Source organism: Panicum virgatum, chromosome 8K (genome assembly GCF_016808335.1).
Source record: "Panicum virgatum strain AP13 chromosome 8K, P.virgatum_v5, whole genome shotgun sequence".
NCBI lineage: Eukaryota > Viridiplantae > Streptophyta > Magnoliopsida > Poales > Poaceae > Panicum > Panicum virgatum.
Window position 1 is genome coordinate 54,838,720 of NC_053143.1, and position 13,910 is coordinate 54,852,629.

Below are 13,910 nucleotides of genomic sequence, written 5' to 3' on the forward strand. Positions count from 1 at the left end.
AAGTTTTGATAGTCCTATCACCTAAGAGAATTAGTATGCTTTATATCATCATGTTTCTTTTTTCCTTCCAGACAAACCTATTAGTGGTATTTTTTTTGTGACATTGTACATGCATATAACTTTTTATCTCTTTTTTCTTAGAACAAATATAAATCAGATTTTGTTCCGCCACAAATAAAAGAGGAGAGCGAAGCATCGCGATGTGCACACATTTTGAGGTGTTGCATGCATTGAACCGGGTCAAAGATGGCCCTGATCCACTCATTTTTCGCGTTGGATTTTAGCACATTTCGGTTGGATTATTATTATTGTTGTTGAAAAAAGACAGCCCGGAGCCGTTATCTAAGCATGGATCCAGAACGCACACATGTGTGCATCTGGACGGGCGTACATCCCTCTCTTCTGCCTCCGCTTTTCTCAGTTCCTACGTTACTGTGCAGGACAAAAAATTCATACACGAATTAATTAATTAGTCGTAAAAACGGCCCGATCGAAACATCACCCTAAGATGCTACTAATACTGGACGTCATTAGCAAGTTGGTTGATCGACTTGCATGCAAATCATAACCCTTATTTGTACTTCTGTGGTTGGTTGGTGGTAGGTTCTTTTGGATCCAAATTGTTATGAGGAAGCTAGATTCATTAGTAAGCTTATACTTGAAAACAACACACTCCATGAATATATACTATATGGTGCGTGTATTGTTTGGGATCGATATGACGATTTAAAATAATTGAACGGAATAGTACAACAGCAACTCTTAGGAATATGTCACATACACATTGTATGTACATCTATGCAATTCAAAATCTCCATCAATCCCTTCCAATCCTCCAATGAAATTGGAGAGGGAATTAACCGAACAAGACCTGAATAAATAAAATAAATGTACCCACGCCTACTTCTCTTTTGTCGCCGCCGCCGACGTCGTCTTCTCCTCTTCCTTTGAGCCTTTCGTCGCCGACGACGATGACGACGTCTTCTCCTCTTCCTCTGTGCCTTTCGTCGCCGACGACGACGTCGTCGTCCCCGATTCCTTTGCGTCTTTTGAGCCCGACGACGACGTACTCGCCCCCTCTTCCGCGTCTTTCTCAGTCGCCCCCGACGACGCCTTTGCGCCGCCTTTCGTCGCCGTCGTATTCGTACCGGCAGATTCCGCCGCCGCTGTTGTCGTGTTCTTCCCCTTGCTGGAGGATGAGCCGCCGCCGCTGCCGTACGCCGTCGGCTGCTGGATCCACGAGTCGCCGAAGATGTAGTGCGTGCCGACGAAGGGCTTGGCCTGCTCCTCGGTGAGGTCGAGCGACCACCCGACCCTCTTCTTCTTCTTGGCGTCGGCGCCGGGTCCCGAGCACTTGAACTCGCCGTAGTAGATGCCGCTGCTCTCCGGCTTGGCGACGTTCCAGCCGTCCCAGCCGATGGGCACCACCTCCTCCCCCATGGTCGTGTAGGAGTAGACCACCCGCGACGAGTCCCCCCACGCCCGCCCCAGGTAGATCTGCCCGCCCTTGACGCCGCCGACGCTGCAGTTCTTGAAGGAGAAGCCGCTGTCGATGGCGCCCTCGATGGACTTGGTGCGCTGCTGCGCCGTGAGCACGGCCACCTCCTTGACCACCGACTCGATCCGGCAGCCCTCGTAGAAGCTCCGGCCGAAGCCGAAGATGAAGTCGACGCTGCCGCGGATGAGGCAGTCCTTGAAGTAGTGGAGGCCCTTGTGGTCGTACAGCGTGTCCTGCCCGCCGTCGATGGTGCAGTTGAAGAAGGCGGCCTTGGTGCCGAACACCCGCAGCGCCACCGCCTGGCCCCCCTTGGCGCCGGGCTTGGCCAGCGGCGCGTCGTTCCGGAACACGACGCCGTGCGCCGAGAAGTAGTCCGACTCGACGGCCACCGTGGTGCTGCCCACCGTGCCGACGGGCTTGCCGTCCTTGCCGGTGGTCGCCGCCGTGTCGTTCCACACGATGGTGGCCGGGGACATGGGGTCCGACCGGAACGTGAGGAACGGCTTGCTGAGGTTGAGGAAGATCTTCTCGCGGAACACGGCGCCGGGCTTGAGGTCGAGGACGACGCGCTTGGCGTTGCCCTCGGGGACGTCGGCCAGCGCGGCGGTGATGGTGGCGTAGTCGCCGCCGCCCGAGGGGTCCACCTTGTAGGTGACCCGCTTCTCCTCCGCCGCCGTCAGGTTGGCGTCCAGGACCTTGGCGCCGTCCCCGGCGGCCTTCATCGCGTACAGCGCCACGTTGGTCTTGTAGCTCTTCTCGTTGGCGGCGATCCAGCTGCCGAACGCCGCGCCGGGCGTCCCCTGCGCGCCCGGCGCCACCACCGGCGGGCCGAACGCCGCGGCCTGCCGCGGCAGCAGCAGCAGCAGGACGGCTGCTGCTGCGAGGGCGACGACGAGCAGGGGCTTGTTACTCGCCATGGTCGTCGTCGGTCGTGGACGGTGCCGGCCGGCCTGAGGGGAGCAGTGGCGTTGTTGCCGTCGATCTTTAAGGTGGGCGGTGGGCGGTGGGCGGTGGGCGGTGGCGCTGGGCCGCAGTGTTGGGCGGAGCGCGCAGGTAGCCGTGGGCGAGCTAATTTGGGAGCTCCAGCGCCGCCGTGAGCGCCCGCGCGCACGCTGCCGCCCGTTGCTTCTGCGGCCATGGATGGCTTGGATGCACATGCACGCATGCTGCAGAGAGAGACAGACAGAAGAGAACCCAAGGCTCACAGAGGGAGCAGGCGGGCCGGACCTACCTAAAAACTCTAGTATGTAGAGTTCCTCGTCAGCCCATGTCAGCTAGTAATAATGAGAATCCGTTTCGTTTCAAGAAAAAATCGTATGGTATGTTGTTCTGTTGGAGAGGCTTGCCGTGGATACAAATTCTGTTGCATGCATCATGGTCTTGTTTGGTTTGTACTATTTTGAAACTATAGCAATTTTAATCATTAATTGGAGATATTAAATAAAAGCAGTTTGTAAAACTAACTCCATAACTCCTACGCTATTTCGCGAGACGAATCTAATGAGGCATTTGACCGCACGATTAGAGGATGGTACTGTAGCATTACTGTAGCCAATCATAGAATAATTGCCGTCATTAGATTCGTCGGTGATGAGGTTTTGCAAATAAACTTTATTTAGTTGCTCATGCATGGAGATTAGTTCGAATTACTGTTCATTAGCCCACGTAACTAAACGGGGCCCATGTCACGCTACCTCCTCCTGGTCCTGCGATGCATCTTCAATAATAATCCATCCGTCAGTGTGCGGCCGCACGTACTGTATATGTGCGTGCACGAGCGGCGCTCAAATTTTCAAAGGCCGCCGGCCCGACGGTCGCTCAAATTTTCAAAGGCCGCCGGCCCGACGGTCAGCCGCCTCCGTCCCTTGCCGTACGAGTACGACCGACGACGGTGGCAGCAGCGACGACGTCGGATCGGACGGAGCAGCTTGCACGTACGGTGCGCGACTGGATGGAGATCGATGGAGATGAGTGGTCGCCGCCTCGCCCCCAATTAATGATTAGCGCAGCTAATCACGCACTAATAACAGGCCGGCTGTTGCCTGGGCCAGCTGCGATCGGAATAGCTAGGCAGAGTAGCCTAAGGGCAAGTACAACAGTACAGACAGCCGCTGTCTTTTTGTCACAAATAGACAGCTGAACAGACAGATTGTATAATGAGCTGTGTGCAGAATGATTAATTCATTCTTTGACACATAAACACATGGTGATCTAGTGCATAATTGATCTTTGCAGTTTTTTTATTGCATACATGAGAGAATACACAACACAAAACATTCAAATAATTCACATGACTCTTAAAATAATTCACTGCGTCCTGGTTGCCATCGTCTGCCAGGTCTTCGTGATCATCACCAAGCAGAGTACGATCAGCATCAGAGAAAGGAGGATCACCATCAGGCACAACAGGATCATCACCAGGCGACATCGAGCAAAAAAAGAGTGGGAGATATATCCATACAGAAATCACCAGGTACCTATTTATACATGTAGCAGCACGACCCTTCAGTTTTCACACGCACTGAAATGCTTCAGTTCATACACGCACTGAAATGCTTCAGTTCATACATGCGCATGCAACCCTTCGGTTCAGAGAGGAATACATACAACCCTTCAACAACAACAACAACAACAACATAGCCTTTTTTCCCAAGCAAGTTGGGGTAGGCTAAAGATGAAACCCGAAAGAAATAAATTCAAGATTCAGGCACATTGATAGCTAGTCTCCAAGCGCTCCTATCCAAAGCTATCTCTTTAGAGATATTCCAATCCTTAAGATCTCTCTTAACTGACTCATCCCACGTCAGTTTAGGTCTACCTCTACCCCTCTTTACATTATCGACCCGCTCAAGAACCCCACTACGCACCGGCGCCTCAGGAGGCCTTCGTTGGATATGTCCAAACCATTTCAGCCGATGCTGGGTAAGTTTCTCCTCAATTAGTGCCACCCCGACTCTATCCCGAATAACTTCGTTCCGGACTCTATCCCTCCTTGTGTGCCCGCAAAACCACCGCAACATCCGCATCTCTGCTACACTCAGTTGCTGGACATGTCGCCTTTTTGTAGGCCAACATTCAGCACCGTATAACATCGCCGGACGAATTGATGTCCTATAAAACTTGCCTACAACCCTTCAGTTCATACAAAATAAATTTAGGTAGGCACACCAATAACCATCAGTTCATACAAAATAAATTTAGGTACGACATATCAACAGCCATCAGTTCAAACAAAAGAAATAAGAACGACTAGTTCCCCATGTCTGAAACTGTCCTCACCTGCAATGAAATAATCATGACTAATTCAGCAAGATAAGATCAGCTACAGTAAAAGTATTATTTGAAAATAACTAACCTCAAAAGCAATCTGACAGCTTTTGTATAAATCATGTTCTGCTCTTTAGCCCAAATTTATTCAGTAAACATGATGCTCAAATTAACAATCATGATAACAACTAGCAGTCATTACTGAGAGTTCTTCCCTGAACTTCGACAAGTATTTGAAATATTCATGATAACAACTAGCAGTCATTACAAGGACTCCGAGGGCTTGGAGCGCCTCAGGGAGAAGCTGCTCGTCTTCGATTACATGCCCAAGGGCAGCCTCACCTTGTTCTTGCATGGTCAAACTTCATATCCAAGCTATGCTCTTCTTCGCTACTGTCTAAATTTTTTATATATGATTGACAAATATTACTTTGTACCTAAATCTTTAAGCTTATGTTAATCATATTAGTAAAATACGACAAATGCTTGCTGCCTAGGAACACTGCCAATTGACAGCGCTAAGTATTAGTGAATTGGCATGTGAGGTCCTGTACCTCATTAATTGCTAGTATGTTTCAGCAAAGGCATGGTCTGAACTCTGAACATTTACATATTCAGGCATTGCAGTCTGTTTAGTTTTACACATCTGAGCAAATGCTAACATTGATGCAACTGTAATTCACTAATTCTGCTAGCAGGTCAACATAGAGTTGCCAACTTTGCATTCCAGACGCATTTGTTTAACATGTCAAAAATCCTGTCAGTCAGAGCATCAGTATCTCACTTTCATGACCAATGCAGACAAGTTCAGTAGCATGCTGGAGGAAGTGTTCATGTTAGTTTCAGACTTTCAGTGACAATGAAAACAAATTAGCACCTTGTGCAATTTTTGTGGAACAATTAGGAGGATGTGTGTGCATCCTAATGAGTAATACTAAAAAAGAACTCTATTTCAGAATTATCCAAGTAAAGGATTGGAATTTCTTGTCTCAAACAATGCTACTTTATAAGCATTATAAGCTTTGAAACTTCAAATCTGTTGATAATTTTGTCCTCCAACTCAGATTTTGCAGTGTTCAGTGCCTTTCTGAACTGAAATGCTCAACAATTGTTAACCGTAATTTTGAAGCAGCATACATATTGACCAAAGCATGCATCAAGAATGAAGCAGGAGACAATACCATGTCGTAAAGGGAAGAAAAGAATGAACTAGCAGACATACATCAGAAGAATGAAGCAGAAGACAATACCATGTCACAGGATCTGAAGATTGGAAAAGAACCCATGGCTGAGAGTTGAACAAGCAGCTTGCATCCGTGAACAAGGATGGTGGATTAGCTGCGCCACATCCACCCACAGGCCCTCCTCCGCGCGGGCTTCAACTGCTCCGGCAGATGCATCGCCTTGCACGAGCTCCTCTGCTCCGGCAGCTGCGCCGCATCCTTCCGAGCTGCAGCCGCCTTCACCCGAGCGGCATCTACCTTTAACTGATTTCGCATCGCCGCCGCCGCGCCCTTCTGTGCCTGCCGTGACATTGTGACCGAGTCTAGGGTTGGATGGGGAGCACGGATGGAGTATTTGAAGAGGGAGGAAGGGATTTTCGGAGAGCAAATGGCACGAACCTTTGGCGGCAATCGATTCCTCCTCCGCGCGCGCACGGGATCCCTACCTCCGCCGTCTCCTCGCAGCGCGCCGTACAACGGGATCCCTACCTTTGGCTTGGGAGCACGCGCCGCAAGTCGTAGATGAACGAGACGACGGGTCGGGCTCGGGCGTAGTCACGGGCCGCGGGGGCCTTTTTGCAAAATTTCCGTGCATGCCGACGGGTGTCGACAGCCCGTTGTACATGCCCTAAGGCCTCTTCCAACGGTAAAAGCCTAAAAGCAACTGCAACTACTGGCTCAAAGCAGAAGGTAGGGAAGAGAAAACGGATACAGTTTAGCAGATTGAGGTCCTGTTTAGATTTTTACCCGTAAACTGTAAACGCAAAAAAAATATCGCATCGAATGTTTTAACACATGCATGAAATACTAAGTGAAATTTATTTATAAAACTTTTTTTATGAATAGACTGTAAATCGCGAGACGAATCTAATGAGCCTACTTAATCCATGATTTACAACATTGATGCTATAGTAACCATCCGCTAATTATGAATTAATCATAAATTAATTAGCATCATTAGATTCGTCTCGCGATTTACAATCCATCTGTGTAAAAAATTTTATAAATAGATTTCATTTAGTACTTCAAATTAATAAGATTCCAACACAACATTTCTACACACCTGAAACTCATGCTGTGAGATGGATGGGTCTCGGAACATGTGCGAGACTAGCTCTTCGTGAGACGTTAGCTCATAGAATCAATGAATAAAAAACTGAGCTAACTAAGAGCAGGGTTATTAAGGCCCTCTCCAACGGAAAAGTCAGGAGCTAGCTCATGCGGAGGAGAGAGAGGACCGGCACTGTAGCAACAATCAGCTTGGGAGGCGTGCGTGTGAGGGAGAGATGCATCGGGGTGCATTCGCGCTAGGCGGGAAGCGAAGCTCTAGCGGTAAGCGGTAGTTGTTTCGCACTGTTCATCAAAAAATTTTCATGAAAACGTTTTCACGCCAAACCAAACACGGCCAAGGTTGTCCTCTTCTCTCTTCTATTTTCTCTCTCACACATCAGACGTTGCTGACATATTTCTCATATTCACCTGCTGATGTAGAACTGTAATACATGCTCTAAACAGTAACCATTGGCGCTGTGACTAGTCGCCGGCCGCCGTGGCAGCCAGCCCTGACGTGGACGGCAGGACGACGACGACGACGCCCGCCGTCGCCCAGTTGACGCACGCGCGCGGGCGCTGATGTGGCCGCCCGTTGTCTCCACGTGTACGGCGTCTAGAAGTGGCGGCCCAGCTGCACGGACGTGGACGTGGACGTGGCCGGGGCACGGCAGGGTCCGGTCCATTCCATCACGTGCGTCAACTCTACGCAGCTGAGGTGGTGGGCGGGCGGCGGAGGCCGAGTCTCACACGCCCAGCACTGTACCGACCCAACTGTACGTATAGACTAGAATCAAATTCATATAGTAGCTACTCCCTTCACTTCAAATTATAAATTTACTTTTTGAGAATCCCAAGTTCCTTAACAACTACTGTGTGTAGTGGGTTAGATTAACTAGGGCCGTGTTTAGATGTTTTGGGAAAAAAAATTTGAAAGTGAATTTTACTATTTTGAAGTATTAAATAAAATCTATTTATAAATTTTTTTATACGGATGAGTTGTAGATCGCGAGACGAATCTAAAGAGGCTAATTAATCCATGTATATATATAGGTACGGTACTACGAACTAACGCATAACAGTGACTGATTAAGAATCTAGTTTTTGACGTGGCGGCACGTGTATAAAAAGAAATAGCTATATGACTATATATTGTCCCCATTGCAATTGCTGTTACTTTTTTTTCCTGCGCTATATATATTATTTGCTTTTTTACAAGGAAAGAAATCGACCTCAAGTTCCTTTAAGAGCTACTGTATTATGCATGTAGTGGGTTAGATAAACTAACTAATATATATTGCATAGATATTAGTCAAGGGTAGAAGCATCAATCATCAGCAGCACACTTGCAAATTAATTTAAAATCATGTAGAGGAGATCCATATATGATGACCATACAAATTAACAATTATCCATGCATCTCTCCCTAGCTCTTTTAAGCCGGCCGGCTCCTATCTTAGCTTGAGAGGGCCAAATTAAAAGGGAAAAAAAAACCTTGACAGGAAGAAGCTCCCAACTAAATAACCGAGGTGTAGTATATACTGCTACTGCTAGCTAGTATCTATGATAAATAAAGTCAGAGCTAAACAAAAAAAAAGAACGAACACATTTTTTTTTGTTGCTTTCTTGATCGTTTCCCGTAGCTAGCTAGCTTCCGTTTTGTACAACCATAATACTACATATGCTTCGTCGTCCCAATTTGATCGCAAGAAAAACAAAATAATTATATTCGTTCATCAGTGCATCCTCCAGATGTCGTCGAGGCTCCAGAGCTGCTGCTGGTGGGTCGTGTCCGGCGAAGATGAGCCGCCCTCGGAGAAGCCCTGCACCCAGCCGCTGAGGTCGGGCTGCATCGGCAGCAGGTCCGCCGCCAGCGGGAAGTACAGCAGCTGCTGCTGCAGGTTGGACGCGGCGGACCAGAACTCGTCGTGGTCCTGCTGGATCGCCGCCCAGCAGTCGTCGTCGTTGGCGGTGGCGGCGGTGGAGGCGCCGGAGGACGTCGTCCGCGAGCTGCAGGGCGAGCTGTTGGTGGCGGTGGTGGTGACCACGCTGCTGGGGGAGCGGTCGGCGGCGGCGTTGGCCGTCGCCATCTCGAAACCGAAGCAGCCGGCGGCGGCCGTGGGCAGCAGCAGAGCGGAGGACGACGAGCCGCCGCCGGAGATGGCGGCCTGCTGCAGGGACGACGCCGGCGATGAGTGGTGGGCGGCGGCGGCGCGCTCTGCCAGTCTGGGCATCCAGAGGAAGCGCATGGCGTCCTTGAAGCGCTTGCTGTTGACGTCGCAGTTGAGCTGCTTGGCGTGCTTCTGCACCCGCGTCCGCCAGTAGTTCTTGATCTCGTTGTCCGTCCGCCCCGGCAGATGCGACGCGATCTTGGACCACCTGCATGCGTCCACAATTTTCATTCAATAATTGTAATTAATTAATTAGTTACCGATCGATCGATTCGCCGACGGTAAAAAAAAAAACAGAATAATGATTAATTAATTACTGACGACCAATATATGTAATGAGTGGTCTCTCTGGTACGGTCTATAATCAAATCAAATCCGATCCAAACGTGCTTAATCGATCAGTCACTGTTCTGCGTTAGTTCGTACACTACGTGTAAAGCATCTACTGTCTATTATTCTGAACAAAAAAAGTAATGGAATATATGTAGTGTGAAAGAAAAAAAAAACAAGCGAAAAGAAAAGAAGAGGCCTGCGGACTCGAAACTGGCACTAGCAGGCCTTTCGGTGTCAGCATGCAGCTAGAGTTATGCTTTTCTTATTATCAAATATAAATCAACTGTAGTTTACGAGATTACTTTTGTGGCGTGCGTCCACACGAGATTACTCTCTGATGATCCAAGTCTAATTATTGGATGATGGGGCTGGCAAGAGACCGGACACGTGTCGAGCCGAGGTTGGCCGTAACTAATAACGATAATGATGGTTAATTATATTTGATCGACGGCACGCGGCAGTAATAATATATATATATATACTAGTCCTGTCGAAAAAAATAATAATAATATAGTACTAGTACTAGCTAACGCACCGGTTGCCCCATCTGGAGTGGAGGTCGAGGATGAGCAGCTGCTCGTCGGCGGTGAAGTCGCCGCGCTTCACGTCGGGGCGGAGGTAGTTGAGCCAGCGGAGACGGCAGCTCTTCCCGGTGCGCTTCAGCCCTGCATGCCACAACAAACTCTGCTGCATCAGCACAAGATCATGGTCTATCATCGCCGGTGGCGTCAGCCGTCAGCCCACCGGAGATAGTTTATCAAAGACGACGAATCGCCATGATTATTACTGGCCCAAGTTGCCAACTTGCGCCGGAACATTATTAATCCAATCAACACCCAAACAAAGATAATCGCATCATCTTCTTCTTCTTTCGCTATGGATGATCGGATGGGAGGCACACCACACCAGGGTTAACAATTTCGGCGAAATTTCGCCGAAATTTCGGAAAATTTTCCGTTTCCGCTAGTTACCGGGATTCGAAATTTCTGTATTTTTCGGTATATTTCGTTTTCAAATTCAAAATTCAACAAATTTCGACCGAAATTCAACGAAATTCGCCGAAATTTACCGAAATTTCGGAACGGAATTCCGTTTCCGCTAAACACCGGGATTTGACCGGAAAACGAAATGGTTAACCCTGCACCACACCCAAATAGACTGGCCAAGGACGACGCAGAAATATAATTAAGCAGCAGCTAATAATCATGCATGGATTGGATTCATTCAGGCAGCAGGGGCGGCGCGTCGCCGTACGTACCGGCGGCGCGCGCGAGCTCGTTCCAGCGGCCCTCGCCGTGCTCCGCGATGTACTTGACCAGCGTCAGGTCCTCGTCCACCGTCCACGGCCCGCGCCGGACCTCATCCGCCCCGCCGCCGCCGCCGCCCTCCTTCATCTCCTCCTGCTTCGCCGACGCCGCCGCCGCCGCCGCGCCGCCCATCATCGGCGCCCCGGCCCGGCACCCGCCGCCGCCGCCCGCCCTCTGCTGCAGCACTACCATCTCCATTATTATTATTGGGAGGCGACCGCCGATCGGAGGATCGCTCGATAGATCTCTAGTGGGTGGGGGAAGGATCGGAGAGAGGAGGGCGATGGGTGATGAGGGGTTGGGGGAGATTCGGAGTGGGACTAGGATGCCTTTTATAGGGTTTGCGCACGCGCAGGCCGGCCAGGGGAGCCGGTGAAGCTGAGCAGGCAAAAGAGACGATGATGCATTGGCAGAATGGGGCAGAGGAAGAAGACGAGCTCAAGCAGACTGGTCATTGTGGACTGGGGTCACTCACAAGGATCTTCTGTGGCAACACACGTCACCACGCAGCCTCTCCTCCTCTTGACCGACCTCTGTCGTGTTGGAGAGGGCTGGCTCTGTGGTCCAGCGTGTGGCCTGGGCTACTCAAACAGTGCATGGGTTGATTTGCACGCTTTGGATGATTTATTATTATTAACCAATTACTTTTGCACGCTTGGGTAAATTAGCAAACTCATAATGAACTTTGTAGCTAGCGCCCTCGCTCCGTATGGTTCCAATTAAACCCACTATTATTACCCGTAAAACTTTTCCGGTTGTAGGTCGCCGCGGGCCGATGCGATCAAGAAAAACCGACACTAATTCATCAAATTCTCTGAAAAAAAATGTTTCGCATACATCATCGCTATGAAATGTTTAATGGGCTCATCCCTGACTCACATGGAAAGGAAGACCGAAACATAGCAACAAGATGTATATATAGCCATCAATAATATATATATATAATCGATATATACAAATGTAATCGAGTCCACTGTTTTCACACCTTGGGTTGCAAGTGCAGCAACTGCTAGGTGCAATCGCACGCACGTTGTGTACGACGACGGCACGCCTAGCATCGATCCTCATTTATGTTGGGCTGATACATACTACCAGAATGATTTAGTAGGATGACAATGGTGGCATGTGACTCATGTACAAACCATTTCGGAACGGGATTCATATTGACAATGGTGGCATGTCTAATAATCAACATGCCCATGTGAGCACCAAAAGGACCACTCCGAATTGCTCCTCCTCCTCTAGTTTCTCTCTCAAGACTCTGCTTTTTTTTTAGTATGTTTATCTCCTCTCTTTTCTTTTTTGAGAGAGAGAGAGAGACTAAGATCAGAGAGGGTTACCTTTGCTCTTTATTTTCAGTTCTTATTGTCATGGCTAGTTTGCCAAAAAGGAAAAGAAAAAAAAACTTGAAGGGTCGTCAACTATGCATACGTAGGAGCTAGATTGATACTGGCCACGAAATGGTGGATCCTCTGTTTTTTTGCTCGTATCTAAATCAACAGTTTAGCAGTAGATACACTCAACGGGTGTGGAAAAAAGTGTGACCAGGAACTCGAGGCTGGAAAAAAAGTTTGACAACAAGGGTGAAACGACTCCGAGGACCATTGGATTTATCTTCTGACGGCATAGATCGACACAGACCCAAGAATATGGGAAGCCTACACAAGCACTAGCTACCGTTCTTTATTAATTAGATGAACTCGACAACTGAGTTCTAGATTCGACATCTTCCGACGGCCTTCCAACCTATAGGAAAACCCTTATCTTCCACAGAGCCTCCATTCATCCCCCTTAGCCCATTGGTGTGCCCATCCATCCTCAGCTTCCATTCCATGCATAAAAACATCCCAATCACCCATCACTACCCAACACACAACCCCTTGCAGTTTGTGATGGCAATAATCCATTTGCCCATTGCAAGCACGCCCATGTGAACAATGTGAGGGTGCGTCACTCCTGCACGCCTTAGCTCAACTTGTTGTGTGTGAGTGACCCATAGAAATGTAGCTGCCGCCATGGCTCAAGTGGTGTAAAAGCTGCTTCCATTTTTTGTGGAGAAGTGGTAGAGGCCTAGAGGGACATGTTGCCATCAGCTAGTAGCTGCCCAATAAGGGCTGCAAAAATGGACAGCACATTGATGGAAAGCAAAAGCTAGGCTTGCAAGGTTCTATATACAACTAGAATCACGCGCGGCGTTGCCGCGCTAAATAGCCCTTCTGCGAGACTTCGAAATGTTGACTGTTGAGTATGAAGACCTGTATGAACCAGGTTGGAGAGCGTTGATGAGATGTATTGAAAAGGTGTAAAAAAAATATTACCTTGCAAATCGATTTCAAACTGATTTCTAGCTGCACTTTGAAGGTTTGATACGTGGATATAGGTTGAATATAAGATGCATGAGAAATTCTTTTTCTTTACACTAACCATCTTATCAGTTGGGTTGGTGATTGTCACTCCTTCCGGTGGTGTTGGTCGTTGCTGCAAGTAGTTTAGGCGCAGAAATAAGCTTGGACAAATCTTTTATAGTGAATTCATCTTCTTTTAGGCCGTGTAGATGATTCGGCAGCCGGAATACTATTTTATTGAAGTGAAGATATAAATGAATCCCCGTTAGTGTATGGAAAAGCATCTTATTTTTAGAGATTTTTAATTCAAATTTAGCTCAGGTTTTGAGCTGAACCCAACTAAAAGAGGTTGCCCATGATCTATCTTATTTTAGCACAAGTTTGTCGAATTCCAAAATAATTTTAAGTACTCAAATCCAATAGAGAAAGAGAGGTGGAATATTGCACCTTTGCGTATTGCATCTTTGTGCATTTTCAGATGAACATACTCTTTTTCTAGCTTTTCTCTGACAAGCATCTTATCAGTTATTGCCAACCGTACTTCGGATGCCACGAGGCCGGATGCCATCAGCAGATAGGAGAAGAGTCTAGAACAGTAAATGGGCAGAATGTATTTTACCATGAGATTTTAATCTGACGGTGAATGATTTTTTGTTGACGTGGCTGAATCCCTACTCGCTACTGCGACCAGGTTTCAGTCAACAAAGATGGGTTGG

General features: G+C 48.3%; 2 protein-coding genes and 1 long non-coding RNA gene across 3 annotated transcripts; all 3 read right to left on the reverse strand.

Moving 5' to 3' along the window:
- Nucleotides 1–716: 716 nt before the first annotated feature.
- On the reverse strand, nucleotides 717–2,790 carry LOC120645265 (probable pectinesterase 53). Its single transcript, XM_039922074.1, has one exon. The coding sequence runs from the start codon at nucleotides 2,653–2,655 to the stop codon at nucleotides 901–903; it is 1,755 nt and encodes a 584-aa protein (XP_039778008.1). The 5' UTR covers nucleotides 2,656–2,790; the 3' UTR covers nucleotides 717–900.
- A 1,799-nt stretch (nucleotides 2,791–4,589) lies between these two features.
- Nucleotides 4,590–6,487, reverse strand: LOC120645268. The gene is made up of 3 exons (XR_005664199.1): nucleotides 6,388–6,487; nucleotides 6,016–6,288; nucleotides 4,590–4,777 (listed from the first exon to the last, which is right to left on the reverse strand). It is a non-coding gene; the product is annotated as an uncharacterized LOC120645268 (long non-coding RNA).
- Nucleotides 6,488–8,391: 1,904 nt separating this feature from the next.
- On the reverse strand, nucleotides 8,392–11,266 carry LOC120645266 (transcription factor JAMYB-like). Its single transcript, XM_039922075.1, has 3 exons — nucleotides 10,801–11,266; nucleotides 10,078–10,207; nucleotides 8,392–9,417 (listed from the first exon to the last, which is right to left on the reverse strand). Exons 1-3 carry the CDS (start codon nucleotides 11,045–11,047, stop codon nucleotides 8,775–8,777), a joined length of 1,020 nt encoding a protein of 339 aa, XP_039778009.1. The 5' UTR covers nucleotides 11,048–11,266; the 3' UTR covers nucleotides 8,392–8,774.
- Between the last annotated feature and the right edge of the window lie 2,644 nt (nucleotides 11,267–13,910).

Bases quoted from the DNA above. Each gene is read 5' to 3' on its own strand.
- LOC120645265 (XM_039922074.1), bottom strand. From the start codon at position 2,655: ATGTGCATCCAAGCCATCCATGGCCGCAGAAGCAACGGGCGGCAGCGT.
- LOC120645266 (XM_039922075.1), bottom strand. From the start codon at position 11,047: ATGGAGATGGTAGTGCTGCAGCAGAGGGCGGGCGGCGGCGGCGGGTGC. The intron at 10,208-10,800 runs GTACGTACGGCG...TGTGGCATGCAG, and splicing joins CGAGCTCGCGCGCGCCGCCG to GGCTGAAGCGCACCGGGAAG. The intron at 9,418-10,077 runs GTGCGTTAGCTA...GGACGCATGCAG, and splicing joins CACTCCAGATGGGGCAACCG to GTGGTCCAAGATCGCGTCGC.